Source organism: Drosophila erecta, unplaced genomic scaffold (genome assembly GCF_003286155.1).
Source record: "Drosophila erecta strain 14021-0224.00,06,07 unplaced genomic scaffold, DereRS2 tig00000055-arrow-pilon, whole genome shotgun sequence".
NCBI lineage: Eukaryota > Metazoa > Arthropoda > Insecta > Diptera > Drosophilidae > Drosophila > Drosophila erecta.
In genome coordinates this window covers 9,989,355-10,010,526 of record NW_020825200.1, presented here as the reverse complement: position 1 = coordinate 10,010,526, position 21,172 = coordinate 9,989,355, and the positions used below count along the sequence as shown (strand labels likewise).

The 21,172-nt window shown below is 38.6% G+C and overlaps 1 protein-coding gene across 7 annotated transcripts in view; it reads right to left on the bottom strand.

Moving 5' to 3' along the window:
- Window positions 1–21,172, bottom strand: part of LOC6541536 — a 42,955-nt gene that overhangs the window by 9,152 nt on the left and 12,631 nt on the right. For 3 of the 7 annotated variants that reach the window (XM_026979775.1, XM_026979773.1, XM_026979776.1), the window contains exons 4-5: window positions 11,033–11,077; window positions 4,713–4,819 (exon numbers count right to left, since the gene is read on the bottom strand). In XM_026979775.1, coding sequence (XP_026835576.1) covers window positions 4,713–4,819; window positions 11,033–11,077 — 152 coding nt within the window. Of the gene's footprint in view, window positions 1–4,712; window positions 4,820–8,392; window positions 8,649–11,032; window positions 11,078–21,172 lie in introns of those variants that run through there. The other 4 variants (XM_001969242.3, XM_026979774.1, XM_015159927.2 and 1 more) reach the window with 3 other exon arrangements.

The following is a 21,172-nucleotide window of genomic DNA, read 5'->3' as shown; positions in this document are numbered from 1 at the left end:
TGTCATTTTTTTGATGTGATGTAGAAATTCAAAAACCTATAAAATGTCACAAAGCTGAACTTCTATACCTCATAACTCAACTAATCTTAATCGGATTTTGAAGTGGCATACCTCTAAATGTTTCTGGTGCAATTCTCTAAAAATCTGCATTCAAATTTAAAAATTTATTTTTTTTCAATTTTTTTGTCATTTTTTTGATGTGATGTAGAAATTCAAAAACCTATAAAATGTCCCAAAGCTGAACTTCTATACCTCATAACTCAACTAATCTTAATCGGATTTTGAAGTGGCATACCTCTAAATGTTTCTGGTGCAATTCTCTAAAAATCTGCATTCAAATTTAAAAATTTATTTTTTTTAAATTTTTTTGTCATTTTTTTTATGTGATGTAGAAATTCAAAAACCTATAAAATGTCCCAAAGCTGAACTTCTATACCTCATAACTCAACTAATCTTAATCGGATTTTGAAGTGGCATACCTCTAAATGTTTCTGGTGCAATTCTCTAAAAAACTGCATTCAAATTAAAAAAATTTTTTTTTTTTAATTTTTTTGTCATTTTTTTGATGTGATGTAGAAATTCAAAAACCTATAAAATGTCACAAAGCTGAATTTCTATACCTCATAACTCAACTAATCTTAATCGGATTTTGAAGTGGCATACCTCTAAATGTTTCTGGTGGAATTCTCTAAAAATCTGCATTCAAATTTAAAAATTTATTTTTTTTCAATTTTTTTGTCATTTTTTTGATGTGATGTAGAAATTCAAAAACCTATAAAATGTCCCAAAGCTGAACTTCTATACCTCATAACTCAACTTATCTTAATCGGATTTTGAAGTGGCATACCTCTAAATGTTTCTGGTGCAATTCTCTAAAAAACTGCATTCAAATTTAAAAATTTTTTTTTTTTTAATTTTTTTGTCATTTTTTTGATGTGATGTAGAAATTCAAAAACCTATAAAATGTCACAAAGCTGAACTTCTATACCTCATAACTCAACTAATCTTAATCGGATTTTGAAGTGGCATACCTCTTAATGTTTCTGGTGCAATTCTCTAAAAATCTGCATTCAAATTTAAAAATTTATTTTTTTTTAATTTTTTTGTCATTTTTTTGATGTGATGTAGAAATTCAAAAACCTATAAAATGTCCCAAAGCTGAACTTCTATACCTCATAACTCAACTAATCTTAATCGGATTTTGAAGTGGCATACCTCTTAATGTTTCTGGTGCAATTCTCTAAAAATCTGCATTCAAATTTAGAAATTTATTTTTTTTCAATTTTTTTGTCATTTTTTTGATGTGATGTAGAAATTCAAAAACCTATAAAATGTCCCAAAGCTGAACTTCTATACCTCATAACTCAACTAATCTTAATCGGATTTTGAAGTGGCATACCTCTTAATGTTTCTGGTGCAATTCTCTAAAAATCTGCATTCAAATTTAGAAATTTATTTTTTTTCAATTTTTTTGTCATTTTTTTGATGTGATGATGTTGTAGAAATTCAATTTTTTTTCAATTTTTTTGTCATTTTTTTGATGTGATGATGTTGTAGAAATTCAAAAACCTATAAAATGTCCCAAAGCTGAACTTCTATACCTCATAACTCAACTTATATTTATCGGATTTTGAAGTGGCATACCTCTAAATGTTTCTGGTGCAATTCTCTAAAAATCTGCATTCAAATTTAAAAATTTATTTTTTTTAAATTTTTTTGTCATTTTTTTTATGTGATGTAGAAATTCAAAAACCTATAAAATGTCCCAAAGCTGAACTTCTATACCTCATAACTCAACTAATCTTAATCGGATTTTGAAGTGGCATACCTCTAAATGTTTCTGGTGCAATTCTCTAAAAAACTGCATTCAAATTAAAAAAATTTTTTTTTTTTAATTTTTTTGTCATTTTTTTGATGTGATGTAGAAATTCAAAAACCTATAAAATGTCACAAAGCTGAATTTCTATACCTCATAACTCAACTAATCTTAATCGGATTTTGAAGTGGCATACCTCTAAATGTTTCTGGTGGAATTCTCTAAAAATCTGCATTCAAATTTAAAAATTTATTTTTTTTCAATTTTTTTGTCATTTTTTTGATGTGATGTAGAAATTCAAAAACCTATAAAATGTCCCAAAGCTGAACTTCTATACCTCATAACTCAACTTATCTTAATCGGATTTTGAAGTGGCATACCTCTAAATGTTTCTGGTGCAATTCTCTAAAAAACTGCATTCAAATTTAAAAATTTTTTTTTTTTTAATTTTTTTGTCATTTTTTTGATGTGATGTAGAAATTCAAAAACCTATAAAATGTCACAAAGCTGAACTTCTATACCTCATAACTCAACTAATCTTAATCGGATTTTGAAGTGGCATACCTCTTAATGTTTCTGGTGCAATTCTCTAAAAATCTGCATTCAAATTTAAAAATTTATTTTTTTTTAATTTTTTTGTCATTTTTTTGATGTGATGTAGAAATTCAAAAACCTATAAAATGTCCCAAAGCTGAACTTCTATACCTCATAACTCAACTAATCTTAATCGGATTTTGAAGTGGCATACCTCTTAATGTTTCTGGTGCAATTCTCTAAAAATCTGCATTCAAATTTAGAAATTTATTTTTTTTCAATTTTTTTGTCATTTTTTTGATGTGATGTAGAAATTCAAAAACCTATAAAATGTCCCAAAGCTGAACTTCTATACCTCATAACTCAACTAATCTTAATCGGATTTTGAAGTGGCATACCTCTTAATGTTTCTGGTGCAATTCTCTAAAAATCTGCATTCAAATTTAGAAATTTATTTTTTTTCAATTTTTTTGTCATTTTTTTGATGTGATGATGTTGTAGAAATTCAATTTTTTTTCAATTTTTTTGTCATTTTTTTGATGTGATGATGTTGTAGAAATTCAAAAACCTATAAAATGTCCCAAAGCTGAACTTCTATACCTCATAACTCAACTTATATTTATCGGATTTTGAAGTGGCATACCTCTAAATGTTTCTGGTGCAATTCTCTAAAAATCTGCATTAAAATTTAGAAAATTAAAAATTTTTTTCTTCAAAATTTTTTTTTGTAAATTAATTCTATTATTTTTTCCCCTATTCCAGAAAATGTTTAAATTTCTCGTTTTATCTTTCACTACGGGTAAGGGGTATCTGATAGTCGGGGAACTCGACTATAACATTTTATTTTTTTTTTTATTTTGCAGCAATGAAAATCGACTTTATTAATGTGGCCAGCCATTCTCTGGTGCCCATAAATTTCACATTTGTTTATTATGTATGAAGCGTACCAGCCAATCGCAATAAACGAACGGAAAGTTCTCAAGCTGAACAGAAATTTGAAATGGCTTTTAGTTGGATTTTTTGATCGCCTAATAGCTCACTTCCTAGGTGGAAGTTCTCGCTTTGTTAAGCTTGTTAACGTGGTCAAGTAAATTGAGCCAAGAAAATCGGTGTTCGACTCTGCGGAAGAGTTAAATGGCTTGCGGGCTTACTCGGTTTTCTTCAGTGGGTGGTTTTATAAAAGAAGCTGGAAGATTGTTTGCCGTGGATAATAATCAGTTCTGTTATTAGCTTAGCTTGTTAAATGTCCGAGGCATGCAACATAATGATGGACTCCAAGATTTAAGCCAAAGATAAGCAATGAGTGGGGATTTTTTGTAAACTGAAATCAACAATATGAAGCTGATTCGCAGCAAAAAGTATAGATAAATGGGAATTTAGGTCTGCATTATTATTTTTCATTAAATCGATTAAGATGATTCGGAATAAAAATGTAGGTCTACATTATTATTTTTCATTAAGTCGATAAGAAACATGGAAGAACCCTTCTGCCTTTGTATTTGTCTAATCAATTAGTAGCAAATAGCGTTTTCAATTGATTAATTGCAAAAAACTGTGCGATGACAATTAAGAGCTATTCAGAACAGCGTACTGAGCTTGATGCGAAATGTATTTTCAGAGCCTTTTAATAAATCGCATTTGGCGTAATGCAAAACTGCAAATCGAGTATTGATCAACGAAATGCCGGGCTTAGTTGCTCATTAAGTGTCAATTAAAATTGCGCTGTTAAATGAAAAGCGATAAACGCAATTATCGGTTCAAAAGGGCAAAAGCCGAAAGTGAAACAAAAACACCGAGTTGCATTGCAACATAATTAAATTTCAATTAAATGCAGCTTGGGGGAAACAAAAACAAAAGAGCTGTCAAATGCGCCACCCCCAAATTTCGGAGCCCCATTTTCCCCCATTAGCATTATCTGGAAAAAAGAACGAGCCAGCATGCAGCCACTGTCAATTATGCCCTTTTTCGCAATTAACAACCCTTGGAGGTTGTGAAATATATTTGCATATTTTCCGGGCGGTGGGGTTGGTGGTCCGCTCATGTCTGGTCTTTCAGCCAACGCAGATTGCGGTGGAGGTAAATTTAAAAGCGCTTAACATTTATGCATCCCACTCGACCACAGAAGAAACTGGTGTCCAATTTAAGCTGCATTTTATGAAAATATAGGGGTTATGGCTAAGAATTATATGATATTTCTAAGCAGCAAGCTAATCCAATTATTACAGTAAGACTTATTATTTATGACATGGTTTAAGGAAGTATCTTACAGAAGTATCTCAGATAAGAAAGATCTGTGTATCTCTTTGAGTATCTTTTTAAACGAAATTTGTGAAAGTAGAACATTTCTGTGCAGTGTACTTACCGCTCCTTCCAGCGCGAGAAGAGCCGATCCCTCTGCTGCCAGAGCAGTCCGCGTTTAATGGGTCCTGTCATGGAGGCCACCGGAATGCGTCCTGCCAGCAAGGATTGCTGCAGAGCCAAAAGAGAGAGAGAGAAAATGTTGCTGATTGTGCATTCTTCAAATTTAATTATGGGAATATTTGTGTGCATGTAGTTAACGCACTTCTATGCCTCAGCTGTTTCGCTCGTAAATTCTTTTATTCTTTTATAAATTATTAAAAAGCCGGCATGGAAAAGCCAATTTCCCACACACTCTGCACTAGGAGCGGTGAAAGCGGTAGGGAGAAAGCGAGGCACTCTCGTGAGCTCATGATTAATGTTGCTTTAAAAACGCCGCCACTTGCGCCCCGCTTTTCAACCCCAAACGGCCCTCTGAACCCCCACGCCCCCCACTGCCACGCCCACCGCCTACTGCCCCATTCTCGACTTGCAGCATTACGCTGCCATAAATTCTGTTTGTTGCCGTGCGGTTTGTTGTTTTGGCTTTATGAGCATTAAGGCAATTTATTATCAACCATAGTGTTACGATATTTTACATTAACAAATGTTGCCCGCCGTCTGTCCTGGTTTATTTGCCATAATTATCTTGTATCTGTATCTGAATGTTTTTTTGCGGCTGAAGATTAAATTAGCTGTCAAATAAGATCATCCGCGATAGATGGATACTGTTACTTGTGTACATGCTAATTTTTCAAAATCTTTGGAAAATGTACTTAATTAACCTAGTGTAGGAAATAAAGATAAAATATTCAATCGCGTTGAGCAATTAAATTTAACGACTCAATTTAAACTTTATTCAGAGACCCCTTTTGGCGAATTATCAGCTGTATCTTCAACGAAAAATGTCAAACAATTTCGAGTCATAAAAACAGAGCTATCCGAATCTGAAACGAATTGATTCAAAATGAGATGCTCAAATGCCAATGGCAAAAGGCAAAAGCCACTGTCGAAACGAAAAACCATAAATACGAAAATCTATCAAAATGCTAACGGTCGTTTTATTTGCGAATTGACAAAAGCGGGATTCCAAAATCGAATTATAATTGAGATGAACAGAGAGGGACTGAATTGGGTAGCTACAAAGTAGCAGAAACAATTTCTGCCGAAATCTGGCAAATACCCGAAACGTGGCAATAAATCTTTTGGGCGCTGAAATTGAAGATACTTTTCTTGCTTTATCTGCTACGAACCATCTATCCTATAAATGGAATGAAGTTCTTAGCCAGTTCTGGTCAAATTAATGTTAGTCACGAGCTGCGAGCAGACAAAAGCCAACTTCAAGCTCAATATGGTCAAGAGGAAAGCTGGCTGAAATGGCGGAAAACGGAGGAAAATGAAAGAGTTTGTGCGGATAATTCCCAGCGAAGGGAGGGAAGGTCTAAAAAACTCGGCTGAAACTTAATTTGGCGCATTAAAAACTATTGTGCGCTCGGAATGCCAACGAAAGAGAGCGACTGATGCTGCGCGAAAGAGAAAGGACGAAACGTGCTTCAGCCATTGCAGTTAATGAGCAAAATGAGTTTGCTTTAGCCTTTTCGCAATTGGGGCCCCAATTTTGTAGCATTTTTCAACTGCTGTGGGCGACAACTCACAGACATACAATAGTTTTTTTTAAGTTTTATGGGACCAAATAAATACAGTTCTGTGTCAAATCAATGGCATAGGGGTGGCAATAAAAGTTAGAACTAGAGAAGTTTGTAAGTAAACTTGTAAATTAGCGGAAATTGTAACTAAAGAACTGGATAAATCCAACTTCAAATAAGTACAAAAGAGTTTTTTTATCATCATTCATATTTGCCTTTCATTCAGGCATTATCTTTCCGCTCAGCTAACTATTTGTTCTGTGTCTTTGCTATTAAAGATAAATTAACATTTCTTATCGTTCTTTAAACACTCATTTGTATAAATAAATGTATTTTTAATTAGCAATCGCCGGTGTTTGTTTAACGTTAACCGAACAGACAAAGAAATCAACTCAAACTGAGAACAATTGTTGAAGTGCTAAAACTTCCGTGAGCCGAGCAAAAACGTAACCTTTTTTGGAAAAAATTCAAAAAGATGTCTTTGTGCAACTCCGAAGTGATTATATAACCCATATGACATCAGTGTCTTAATGCCCTCATTTTCATTGCAGTTCATGTCATTTTTTCGTGTGTGAAAACTTTTGCAATTGCAGAAATTCCGTTGCCCCCAACAACTTTGATTATTTATGCTGCGGGCCTCACTGTTTGTTGCCAATTCAGACAGAAAGTGGCAAAACATATATATTTCTGGTATTTCTCTTTTTGATTGCACTCAACTGGGCTTATATAATTACCTGACCAGGTTCGGTCTGCCTGGCGCCCCATTTATGGCGGCTTTCAATTGAGGTTGCACTGAGGTTGCCGAGGATGAGGACTGAAAATCTCCGCCACACATCATCGTTTTGATGGATTCACACCCTGTTTCATTTGTGTGCACCAATATACCAATACGCCAACACAGACAATGCAGCCTCTTCAGACAATTATAAATGGTTAAGTCTTCAATCTGCCTCTTGATTTCCGTTCTCCAAGCCCAAATGTGTCATCGCCAACGTCACATGTTTATACACAATTTTTGATAATATTAAATATATTGAAAAGCTGCCCATAATTCACAATTTCTTATAATAATTTACAGTCTTACTTCTCGCCTCCACTCCACTTTTATGCAATTAAAATAGCAAGTCTTTAAGTTATGAAAAAACTTCCCTTGAATATACAAAAATATACACAAAAGTTCTTTGTTTTATATAAAATACATAAAAGTATGTGTTGGATAAAATAAATACATGTTCAAAACATGAGGTAAGTCCAAATTTAATTATTCTTTTTTATATTTAATCGCTGCGCTCGTAATTTTTTGTAAAAGGCTACGACATATCCACAGCTTGAACTTGGGCGTTAAAAATACAAAATACATTTAACCTATATATTGAATTTGAGCATAATTTGTGAATGCTGATAATCTTTGAACTCTTTTGCTTACAAAAATGAATCAATAGTAGTATAGCATAGTAGTGGTTGTATATAATCGGCAGTATCAAAGGCGGCTCTTTAAAACAATTACCGCTTTAAAAGGCAGTCCGTGAGTCAATGACTTTTATAATAAAAAACTTTTGTAATTTAATTATGCACACGCATCCACAGACACAAACTACTTTCAGCGTAGGCGGGTTCAGTGAAAAGAACACACAAAGTGAAAATTTGTGCAACAGCTGGAAATGTGAGGGGAAGTATGAAGTAAGGCCCGCCAAACCCGGCAAAGAAAAAGGAAAATGGCATCAAATGGCATATGAAAAGGTGGGCCAGGAGTTGCTTTTTTATTTAATAAATATTTTACTCTTTTGCCAGTTGAGAGCACAGCAAGTATTTATGACTTTGGTTGGATGAGTTAACATCAAAAGGCAACAAAATAAAAAAACCGAAGAAAAACAATGGTCTGCTTTTTTCGGTGAATGTTGAGCAAAAGTCAAATATAATCCGCAGTTGAAAATGAAATTCCATTTGCCAACAAGTCATGTTGAAACAATTGAAAAAGCAGTGCCAAATTGGAAATGTTGGACGTTCAAATACTTGTTTCGTTTTAATTGAAACTCAACTAAAGTTGCAAGTTGCTTACCCAATGCAAATCCGTTGAAAAAATCATTTAGTTCTCAATTGAGTTGCACTATAAATGGATTTCTCTTTCCGTTGGGTAAAAATTTCATAAAGAAATCTTTTCAACCGTTATTATTACTCGTTATCGGTTAGTTTTTATTCGAATTTCGATGGACACTCAACACTGCACAACACTTTGGCTAAGATCAGCTCGAACCGAAACGTACCAACTTCCATTGACGACTATTCAAAATTCGGTTGAGCAAAGATTTTCACGACAGAGTCCGCCTAAACATTTATTTTATTTGATTTTTTCCCCATCACATATGGCGAAAACAAGCCCAGTTCAGTTCAAGGGGTCTGGCTGTGTGTGTTCTACACATGCTCGTGAGCACATGCAAAAAGTATCTGAGTTTGTGAGTATCTTTGTATCTTAGTATCTGTTGCGGCGCATTGTCGTCTGCCGTGACGTGACACACATGTGGGCAATTCTAAGCAGGCAAGCCATGAAGATTTTCGGTGCTGTTTTGCCGTTCTTGTTTTGGCCAAACATGTGCCTACGGTTTTTGGCTTTTATGGTTTATGTGTTAATAAGGCGACCTTCATGACCACAAAGCTGAGATTTTTCTGTGTTTTTTTCTGGCTGTTTGGCTGTAAAACTCAAACGCAACTGGCTGCCGATGTGGCAATGGGCGTGGTAACTGAATAAAAAATGAGAAATTAGTTTTTATCTGCCTTGCCACATCAAAGATATTTATGGTCAAGTTTCTGAAGAATTCGCGTTGGTTGGATATGAAAGGAATTCAAGGAAAACTAAATTGGAAAATAGTAAAATTTGAAGTCGATGAAAAACAAATATTTCATTGACCTACTAAGCAAATTGAAGAGTTCCAATTGTTAGATCAGCTGAAACATATCTCTTGATAGTCAGTCACATAACTGCGATTGAACTCATCTTTTGTGAGTGGCGTTCGACTACTTGTGCCCTTTTCCACCAAGCTCTCAGCAGCCATAACTCACAATCTCCTCAAGCAATTCAACCCATCGACCTTCGGCAGACTCCCTCCAGTCTAGCCACATACATTCTATCTTTTTGTCAGTCAGTCAGTGTGCCTGCCTGGCAGTCACTCAGAACGGCAAGCTGCGTTTCAATTCCAATTGCCTAGGTCTTTTGAAATGCATTTGGCAACGGGAAATGGAAAATTGCGCCTGCCTCTTTCTCAGTGGGGTGGCTGCCCGAAAAAACCCATTTTGTGCCCCAGAAGAACCTCAAAACCAGCCATGTTCACAAGGCCAGAAATACAAAAAAAAAAAGAACAAAAAGACGAGATCCTGTTGAGCAACTAAGGAATGAATAAAAGAGCAGAAACCAGAACGAGAATTTCAGTTGTTCTCTGCTGGCTTCTCAGAAATTCATCATCACCATCATCTTCATTTTAGATGTGTCCCTGGCCCGGCGACTCTGGGTCTGCCAAAACAAAAAAAAGTAAATGATATGGTATAAATGCTAAGGCACAAAGTGTTGGGAATTTGGTGTGCCATGTGTGCAGCGGGAAAACGAGAACCGGAAGCCAAGGAGGAGCAGGAGCAGCCCTTGAACTTGGCCCAGGAAGTGTTGGCCCATTGGCTGCCAGCCTAAATGGTTTTTTCTTTGATCCTGAGGAGCAGGGGAAAGGCTATGGGTGCCTCGCAATTGCAACACATGTGGTGTTTGTTCTGGAAAAAATTAGCGCGTCGGTGGAAACAAAGTTTACCCTATATGGGCATGGAAAGAAGAGTTCAAGGAAGTGTGGAAGTAAATGTGCTAGTAATCCATATTTATATATTTTTATAAGCAAAACTGCGTTTTTTTCTTGCTTTTTTATATAATTTAATATTTTCCAATATCCCTTTTAGTTTAAGTCAGTCCAGGGTAGCCCTACCTCGTAATATTTCGTTGGCGGTTTTATTTTTAAAATTCTATGCATATTTTTGCAAGTCCGCCATCTCTCTCCCTTGCGCTACACCCATCTCCCTCTTGGGAACTACGGCGTCATGCGGACTCGAGGAAAATCATGAGGTTTCCTTCTATTCAGGCAACTTGGAAAGTGCTCGGAGTTGATGGGCGAGATGCTGGGCAGGCACACTGCAGTTGATGGCCAACTCCGCGGCGCAGGAACCGAGCTGGCGCTGTAGCTGGCTTCACATGTATCTGTATCTTGTGTGTATCTATTAGCCGCAACTATGTAAGGTCACGCCTAGCATGGAACCCCGCCCGCCGAAAAACCATTTCACATGCTGCTCCAAGCCAACTTTGTATCTAGATAAACTTGCTGCGAGCTGTAGTTGCTCGCCATGCCTGATTATGACATTTAACATGAACACGTAGCGAGTGCAACACTTGCGAGCGACAGCTCTGGTATTCTTCGCAGTATTTGGTAGTTCTTTCGCCGGTCGCAGCTTGACACGCCTGGCAGAAGCCAAGAAAACTGCAATCCGGCGAATTTTTTCACATTTCTTCGCTCTTTTCCCCTACCCCCGCCACACCGTCGTGTTCTTTTGGCCCTGGCCATAAGCTGCCTACATTTGCGACGTTAGTGGCACCTATTCATTGCTGAAAGTGGTTCAAAGTTCATAGGAAGGCTGCCATAAATTGGCATGAAAGGTAATGTTTATTGCTTACGTCTTGTTTGAAACTCAGCCAATTGGTTTGTTTGTTGCAACTCACCTGGAAAGAGAAAGACGCATTTTGTAGTGCATTTGATATAAAATAGGGACCTTTTGCAGAGCCATAATTCCACTTAAACAAAGGCTAAAGAGTACTTCTATGGGTGCTCTTAATATTTCTAATCTAATTCCTCTAATTAATTCTGTAAGCTGCCAGAAGAATGTTTCAGAGTATTGAAATACTGAAATCTAAAATGAAGCCCACCTGCTTTTCTGATTATGTTATAAACTTATTTCAAGAAATTCCAAGTCAGCTTGAAAAAATATATACCCATGAGACGGCTTATCCGATCGGGGCAGCAAAACGAGTTCCATTAAACAAAATCGAGTGTGTTTATTATGATCGCGACCGAGTGTGGGCGATTCAACACTCGTTCTGGCTAAGGTCAGGCGTTCACCAGTGCGTATGAGTAATAATTTCATAATTGTCGCATTAAACAATTAATGAACGGCGCGCTCTGTAAATACACTATCGTCCAGGCTGGCCATTCAAGTGCAATAGTCTTTATCTTTTTTGTTTGCATTCAAGTTTTCTCTTGTTATTTCGGGTCTTGTTATTTTCGCCCGCTTCGCTGCCTTTAATTGTTTATGTAAATTAGAATTTTGTATTTTTTATTTTGCGCCTCTGGCTGATGAGCAATTTAAATACACACGACGAGGAAGTGAGTGTGCGCATCAACTGAAGCAGAGTGAATCTTTTGGCCACTTTTGGCACGACTCGCAACTGATTCACAGGCAAACAAAGGTGTGAAGTACATTAGCCAGTCAATATTAACAAGATGTTCGGTTGAGCAGGGGCTCGGTCCAAACCGCAAACTAAATTCCCCAAACATTCACTGACTTGAACAGCTCTCTGTGGCTGCGCAGCCAAATTGGCTGCCAGTTGTCAATTGCTGAGTGGTTGGATCGGCAGGTGGACAAAGTTTGGCCGCAAGTCCATCCATCTTCATGTGTGTCCAGATATCCAGATATCCAGCTTTCCACTTCCGTTTCCTGGCCCATTCAGTCAAATTAGCTTTGCCTGCCAGCCGTTAGTTAGCCAACTTTCAGCGCTCTTTTACGCTTTTGTCACACTCGTCTAGACTTTCGTTTGATTGAGCGCTGCGATGACAAGAGACATCTCTGTCGCGGCTGTTGGCCAGGTCAGCCAACTACCAACCAACTACTAACAAGTAGCCAGCAAACCAGCCTCTTTCCACTGCCCCTTGGCCATCATGTTTTGGCCAGCTCTGTGCTCTCGGGTTCAACGCTTCAATTAAGCCCGCTGTCAATCATTTTTCGAGCTTCACACTTTTGTTTAAAAAAGCGGTGAACAATTTTATGACTTGTTTTGATTAGGCGAAAATGACTGAAAGGTGTCTGCCAGCTAAATAGGATTTTTTGATTTTCTCCTGCGTTAGACACCCCCTAAAAACCATTTAGTTGTAAGATTAAAGTCTAAAAACAAACGGAGAATGTTTTCTGCGAAATCCGTGCATTAATTGATTGATATGAGTGAAGTGTTATTAGGCGACTGAGAAAATAAGATTTACAACGTTTTTAATCAGAAGAAAGTTACTTTGAGTAAATGAAATATCATAAATCTTCTATTCTGGGCCATGGAAAGTAAACTGAGTGTTCTGTTTTGTGCCTGGACTTCCGATTCTTTAAAGTAGATGGCCTTCAGATTACTGATCTTGAATATTTTGCTCTCCATTTATCAGCGATTTGCACCTTTGTCGCCTCTTACTTCCGCCCACTTTCCGATCCGATCCGATGCGATCCCAATCTTCGCCAGACAAAAGACAAACGCCAGTCGACCTGCCCACCAGCCCAGCGATTTTGCCGGGCCGTGGGAACTGTGCCAGGTGTATGTGCCTCTACCTCCATCTCATCCAGACCATTGTCAACAGCCAGTGGCGGGGAAACTTTGCACTGTTTTACCTATTTTCTTGTGCAATTATTTATAATAGCGCCCGGTTTCAGACACTAACACCCCGATGCAGGTAAACTTCCTACTCCAGACATTGTCTCGAGGTCCTGAGTTCATTAAGGGTAATGCATGCCAAAAAAAAAAAAACAAAAAGATTGAAAAGAGAGACACGCCGTCTGACAAACATTTTGCGATCCAGACTGGCACACACCCACATGCATCCGAGTATCTGCGTATCCATGGGATGCCAGGATACGTTCTTAATGAACGCCTGTCGCCTAGCACCTGCTGCAGTTCTTAAGAAAACGTACCCTCATTTGTCGGCTACCATATCCTGCAGGTAGGGAAGTGATTTTCCAGGGCCCTGGCTCCTAACTATTTATAAATAATTAAAGTGCAACGAGTTCTGGCCAGTAGTGTGTTATTGATTTTCTTAAGGGAGTTTGTGTACTTAAAACGTGGTGCCTTTTCGTTTGAGTATGTATATTTTTACAATCTTTAGTCTAATAATAGTTAAAGTTGGAGTTTTTGCGTCCAGCGGTCTGGCATTTCCATTGAGGCTGGTCCGACCCACAAAAGACCAACTCAAGAACCTTCTGGGGGTTTCCCACTTCCGCCAATCAAAGCCATATACTTACGCTTCAGGAAGATATATGTTGTACATGCCCCCCTCCCTATGCCAAACAGAAGTCTTACATGTGTTGTTCGGGTGCTTTTGTTTTTACCGCCTGTCATATGTACATATACATATGTCACATGCAAAGCAAAGAAGTCTCGTATTTCCCAACATTTGCTTATTAGCGTAGGTACTGAAGGACCCTCGTCATTCGAGGGGCAAGGTTGTTGTGTGGGAAATGGCTATGGCCCCGCCCCCTTTTTATGATGTGCTAATGGGCGGTAAATATTTTGTAAGCTTCATTGATTTTCATGCATGCGCTGTGGTGGGGGAAATACTTCAAGTGGGTCATGCAGAACGAAGAAGCCAATGATGAATGGATTTGTACGTCTTGCTTTTATAAACGGCTTAGTGCATATTGTCGCTTTATTAGCTGCCTACTTGCAAGGACTTCCGGCATCATAAATTTGCTATCAACGCCCATTAAAAATGCAAACCTGCTCCTAATTTAACCGCCTCACATGGCAAACAAATTAATAATTGATACACAAGTATTTGGTTTCTTGTGCGGCGAGAAAACTCGTTGCTTTTCCGCCAAATGAAAACGAAAAACTGGTCAAGCGCTGCTGAGTGACATTTTCAAATGTGGCGAAAACGGCTTTGGCAGCTCCCAGCCGCTTTTGTGCCCAATAACTCGCCAAGAGAGTGAAATCTTGGCTGGGAAAAGCGAATCAAGTGGCTGGAACATGTGGCTCAAGAGATTTAACAGTTGGCCTCCAGCCGGGCGGCATCATCATCATTAACCACGACGTCCTTTGTCATTTTTATCGCACAAATGTGGGGAGGTCCTTGGACCTTGGACTGGGCCAGAAAGTTTATGATAAATGAAATTTTTGCACCAAGCGGTTTTGCACAACTTGTCCTGCTTTGTTGTCGGCTAGAAGGCCAAAAGGAGTGAGGGTATGAATGGCCTCCATCATTATTGTAATTTTCGAACAAAACACGCACGACTTCGGTTTCGGTTGGACTTGGGCCAGAAATGCTTTTTGGCCAGCTGACCAACAGACACCATGTGTGATTGATTGTAATTGAGGTTGGGAAAAGTTGGATGTTGGCCGTTGGATGTTGGATGTTGGATGTTGGTGTCAATGTCAAGAGTGAAACGGAACTGGTCCACACAAATGCCATTTGACACTTTTGTTAGCCGAAATAAACCATTCTTCAAAGAATCGAGGGTTTTAGCCATTAGTCAGCATATCTATACAATGGCAATTTGCTGTTTTGTCAATCGAAAAATGGTAGCGATTCCTTCGGGGCTTCAATAACTTAACAAATTTAATGGGCATTCTGGAATTTCATGCAGCTTGTCCAATTATACTTCTAGTCTGCCACCTAGTAGTTTCTAAAGTTTTGTAATTAACCCAGCTTAGTTCCACGTTGACCCTCTTCACAGTAGTTACAGAAAAAGTGGACTCATCTAATTAACACAGAAACCAAGAAATCCCCTGCAAACAAAATAAACAAAAAAATAAATTATACTCCCCATTACAGGCCAACAAAAAATGTAATGTATATAAACCGAACGCAGAGTGTTCAACTCGGTTTTCTTTTCGTTGGCTGTGCCAACAATTTCACTTGCGAAAGCGAAGCGGTCTGTGAAAAGCTAGAGAGCTGAATTTCTGACTCGGATTTGAAGTTGAATTCAGAGTTATATACCATTTCGTAATGGACGGCGCGCGAGAAGCGCCAATGCACATTAACACGTTTCAAAATGGGTTCAAAGGCATTGCCAAATTTTGGAATATATAAACAAAACAAAATCTTGGAAAAGTTTCTCGAGGGCTATCTGGAAATGTGTCAGAGTCAGAAAATTGTGAATGAAATCACGAAAGCACAATGGCAAGACTGCCACTGGAACAGAAACAAAACCAAATTAGTGTTGGGCTTTATCACAATGTGTATCTTGAACTACTTGGGCAACGATTACCCAAGAAAAAGTTTGAAGATGGGTGCAAAGGGTGCGCTATACTCGAGCTCAAATTTGGGACTTATGCAATTGCCGTTTTTCCCATAATTACGAAGCGGAAAGAAAAGTCTTTAATGCTCAAGGAACCATTATGGATTTTTCAAAATATTATGAAAGTATTTGCTCTCTGTGTAAAGCAGATTGTCGCCAGTAGCGCGTTTTTGGTCTTCAAAAGATGCGTTGAAGTTGAAAATTTCTTTGTTTGGTTGGCATGCAATGGAGCCACAACATACGTTTGTTTTCATCAGTAATTAAAATGTGCCATAAGCGTAAATTTTAATTAAATTAATTGTTCAACAAAAAAACGAAACGCTTACAGCAGAATGCCAGTTGGAATTCCGCAGAGGCCAACTATACACCAGATTGAGATATCCCAGCGAGTTGAGCCCGTTTATGCCCGTATCTATTGCTTGCGAAATGTATCTGAAACAATTACCCGGCACATGGCAGTCCTACCCACTCAGTGACTAATTGACTTGGCTGCTCGATAATTTAGATATAGTTCCAGCACAAAATAGCATCCAGCACTTAAGCGAAAGTATCTCGTTTTTGTCGCCGCGGGTTTTGAGTGCTTTTATTTGCCATAAATTTTGCATAAAACGAGCTAAACAGGCTTACTCATTCACAGTTGTCTGGCGTTCAGATCGAGCGACAAGTGAATCACCAGATGATCTTTCCCAAATACGCAAATCTACCTATAGTATCTACGTATCTGCAAGTTCGCCGTCAGCCGGAACAAAACAACTGACGCAAGTTCATTCAAGAAATGTGTGCTTATTGCGAACCAAAAATATAATTTGTATCAGAAACGTGATTTGTATGCAAATTGCAAATTTTAAATTTATTTTTGCCGCATTTTTTGTGACTTTTTAATAAGCGGCCACCAAAATAAACTGTATCTGATGGATGCAAATTACTGTAGCGCTGATGCCGGGTGACATTGCACAGTGTTTCTTTCATGTTAAAACATAAAAATTAAAATGCCTGCGGTTTGTATCCATGGCTTTCCCATCTCCCTCGTTTTCTTTGCGCCATTCGCTGTGGTCTTCCGGACTCCGGAGTGAATAAATTTCATTAATGTGGCCAATCGTAAAGTGGACAAATAGTCGAGTTGTTGTGCATGATAGGTCAGTTTATCGTATAAATCGTGTTTTGATGCCGTTGCCATTGTTTATTGTGTCGTTTTTTTCGATTATACACTTTTCAGTCGTTGTTAACGGTTCTTCTCAACGCTGATAATCAAATTTTGTTAGTTAAGCAATACAAATTGGTTGTGGCTTAAGAAATTTAATCAGCACACTCACATTTTGATTAAAATTATAAACCCTTTTTTCAGATATTTAAAATTCAAGAAGAAGCCCATTACTTTGCTGTTTACATTTAAACATAAAATAACTACACTTTTATTACCCCTTTAGAATTTACACTTGCAAATTCTGGTGATGAATAATAATTTCGGCGGCAGATTGCCTGAAATGAAAACTAATTACCAAACACACACTTGCCGTCCTCCATCAGACTGAATCTCCGTGAGGAAACTGTCAAAAGTATCTTTCCCCACTTGGCTTTCACATTTCAACGCCATCAGGCAACTGTCAACACTTGTCTTACTTCCCCTTATCCCCATTTCCTCTTCCGAAAACCCCCAAAAAGCACATTTGTATTGGTATTTTTTTTTTAACCCGGTAGGGGGCAACTAAAAGTGTCATTCTTCATTTAAAGAGCTAATTTCTATGGCTTGCAGAATCATTCGGCGGGCGTGGACTTATTTAGAATGAAAGTTTGGTTCTTGTGAAATATAACAAACTGACATTTGACATTAAAGTTAAGTGGTGTGCCACTGGGAAACTGTTGCAATCGCTCAAAAGTGTGCCATTTAAAAGTTTTGTCATTGACGATGGCGAACCCGAAGTGCCAAAGATTTGATGGCATTCCGAAAGTGAGCCAGCTCAGATTTTTCCAGTTAATTTAAATAGAATTTAAATAGAAGGAGAGCAGTTTGCCCTGAGGGCAATTTAGAGCTATTGTTCTTTTACCCGCTTTTCCGCCGCTTTCCCACCGCTTTTCCCCCACATTTTCACCACTTTGCTGCCCTTTCTCATCTTCAACAAGCCGCACTAATGAGCGTCATGGCATGCATAATGCAAAAGCCCACCACCCACCAGTCACCAGTCACCGCAAGTAACATAATCGCCGCTGTCAAGTGCAGCGCTTCGCATGGGCAAAAAAAAAAAACAAAAAAAATAAAGAGAAGGAAAAGATACAAAGATACTTCCTTGTCCAAGTGGGTGAAGCTAAACCTAGAGTGCCGAGAGTTCCACAGTCGAGTGCGCACACACCAAACTAATGACAATATCAAATTACAAGCGGAGCAGCTGGAAAATTTGCATGACACACTTAGGCCCAGTCGAGATACTCAGATACTAAGATACTCAGCTACTCAGATACTAAGATACTAGGAGCGAGCGGTGAAGGGGTGGGTGGCTTTAATCCTCAGTGTGTCCACAACTTCGACTTGGCTGACAGTTTGTCAATGACTTGTTAGCCATGGCATTTTCTCCACAGCCACAGCAATTTCTAAAAGCCGAGCCAGCAACTTTTGTGCAGAAAATGAAAGTAATTTGCAAAAGCCACGAATCGTCTTCTTTAATCAACACAAAAAGATCGTGTGCTCGGACGGTCAATGGAAGACAGAAGGCACGGAAAAAAACGCACAATTATTATGATTACGATTTCCATAAATTGCCGAAAAAAAGTTTTTACAGCTAAACTATATTTTTTAGTGCTTTTTTTGTTATTTCAATAAACGAGCTGTGGTCGCTAACCAAAGATAGTTTCCTAAATGTTTTATGCACTATTTGGTTAAAAGTATATATTATTGACCGTAAATACTTGAAGCTATTCAACAGAATTGCCAATATCGAATTGTGAGCTAGCCATTTATATTTTTCTCAGTGCAGACTCTAGTATGTGAAAGTAGCAGAGGGTCGCATCGGATCGAATCCAATCGGAACGGATCGCAGTTGCGGAGGCCGCGTCCGAAGGAAAGTGTGTCCAAAGACCAGACTAGTTGGCTAATGAAATTAGCTCCGACTTGGCCGGCTGGTCTCCTTGCTTAGCCGGTGAATTGGGACGACTCTTGGCGCCTAATTGAAATGCTGAGGAGCGCACAGTGACTGTCAAGAGGCAGACTGAGATAAGAACCTGACAAATAAGGAAGCCAGTTATGGAGCCAGTTTGGCGATTTCCCGATTGAGTCTGGTAAATGCTCGAATTAAGCTGAGATTAGAAACTTGGGAAGTTGCATTGCATTGTCGCAGAATTACCTAGGGATTTTTACAAGATTTTCAAATTGTAAATTTGAATTTTTAGAACGGTATTACCAGCCCTAACAATCTGTGAAAGTCTGTTACATTTTTAATCCCATTCTTTTCGAATGAGCTTTCCCATCGAATCTAGTTCTTTTCTAAATTATGAACAGGAAATAATTGCCCATCAGCGCACATCAACACTGTCCAATTTCCTCATTTCTCACGATCGGCGAGGCTTCTGCTTTCGAGTGCATCAACCATTCACATGTGGAGCACCTTCGACGGTTGTTTTATTTTATTTTTCCCTGCACGCCCGCGGAGCCGACAAACTTACTTCCTGCATAGTTATCTCAGCCCACCCAATTAATCAAAAATCAAAACTGGAAAGACATCATCAAACTGGAGGGGTGTGGAGCCGCATTCACGCGATACATCTCAGGTCCTAGGGAGTAATGGAATCCCATTGATATGAGCCTAAGTGCTTCTCACTGAGCAGCTAGAATTTTAAAGGGGCATTACTCACGCCGATAAGGCAATCGAGGAACCACAAACTGAACTCAAGGCGAATGTTGCACTCTAATCAAAGCTCTCCACTTACTCACGTCCCCGGAAGATCAATGTCGAGCGGGCAAGGCGAAAACTTACCTAGAAATAGAGGAAATCGGGAAAATAATGTCAATTTGTTGTGGAAAGAGTCAAGTGCGAGATATAATAAAAATGCAGCCAGATCACCAAGCGGAACAGGAATATCTATGGATGTGTAAGAGTGTGGGACACTTAATTGAGTGCGAAATTATTTATATTTTCATTCGAGGTTGGCGAACTCTTAATTGCCCGGCAAATAAATGCTAGAGAACCCATTGAGATCGTTGCACTTGGCTTTCATGGGACGTAATTAGCATTAAATAAAGTATCTGAAGATGGATCCTTTTGTGCGTGTGATGGGAAAAGAGTTGTGCGCTGTCAGCTTCGATTTCTGATGTCAGACGTGGCTGGATAACACGAATGGCATAAGCACACAGCTACCATATACATAACCCATAACGTGCAACACATTGACCCTGAGTGGCAACAAAGCGTTGCATTGTTCGCGGCCGATGAGAGAGTGGCGTTTGTAATTGGCTGGGGGCTTCGATCCGATGGCGGCTTTCTTAATTAGTAGATGAGTTTCGAAAGGCGGAAGTGGCAGACTTTCAATCTGGATGAAACAAGAAGAATATACTCCATTCTACCTGCTGGCTGCCACATCACTCCTGCTCTGAAGTCATCTCTTCAGTTCACAAGGTCTAATCATGGCCATAAATAACTCCGAAATAATTCCAGCTGACAGCGAACATTTTAAATGTCGCCTCTAAAGTCGGCCCACAACCACACGAAATCAATAAACAAATAACAAATAAAACCAGACTTGAAATATTTGTCGAGTAATTTTTGCCATATTTGGTTGCTCCCCCAAAAAAGGTTAAACTATTTTTTTGCGACTGTTCAGTGCTCAGGCGCGTGGCCAAAATAAAAACTCTGAGATCTACTTTAACGAAAATTAGCCTAAGCTTTTGGCCAATTTTTTGTTTTTCTTCGATTGCCGCTGATTTTGGCTTGGCGAACACAAACTTATCGTTAGTTTTTATCTTATCGCGGCTGGTGCAACTTTCTGGATGCAATTTCCAAAGATACAAAATTCTGTGTTAATTGCGTCACCCAACTCGTGGCGGTATATACTCATATGGCTTTATGTAAACTCTTAAGTGATTAAGGTCAGGCCGCTAATTTGCTGGAAGTCCAATAAACGAGAGTGGGTGAGTTGGGGTGGCATGAAAGGTGCCGCTTGGAAGTGCAGTTGCAGTTAGTCGGGCATGGAGTTTACTAGAACTTCGTCATCTGGCCAACTACTTTGTGCTCTGGCGCCACGAATCGATTTCAATTAAATATTTACAAGTGAAAAACATGTGGCAGGCCAAAGTTCCAATGCAGCTTGCCTCTCCCAACTGAAGTCATCCAGGTAAACAGAATTAATATCAGTGGAGTTGTGGCTGAATCTACTCCTGTTCGTTTGCTGTTCACCATTCGAACGTCAGATGTCGCCGAACAAGGGAAAACATTGGCTTGTCCTGGCCCAAAATGCAACAAAGTTTCCACTGTGGCCGCAGTTCGATTCCCGGGGACAATTGCACTCGGGTCAACAAATGGAAAAGCGGTGAAAAAAGTGCAGATGAAATCAAGTGGAAATACCC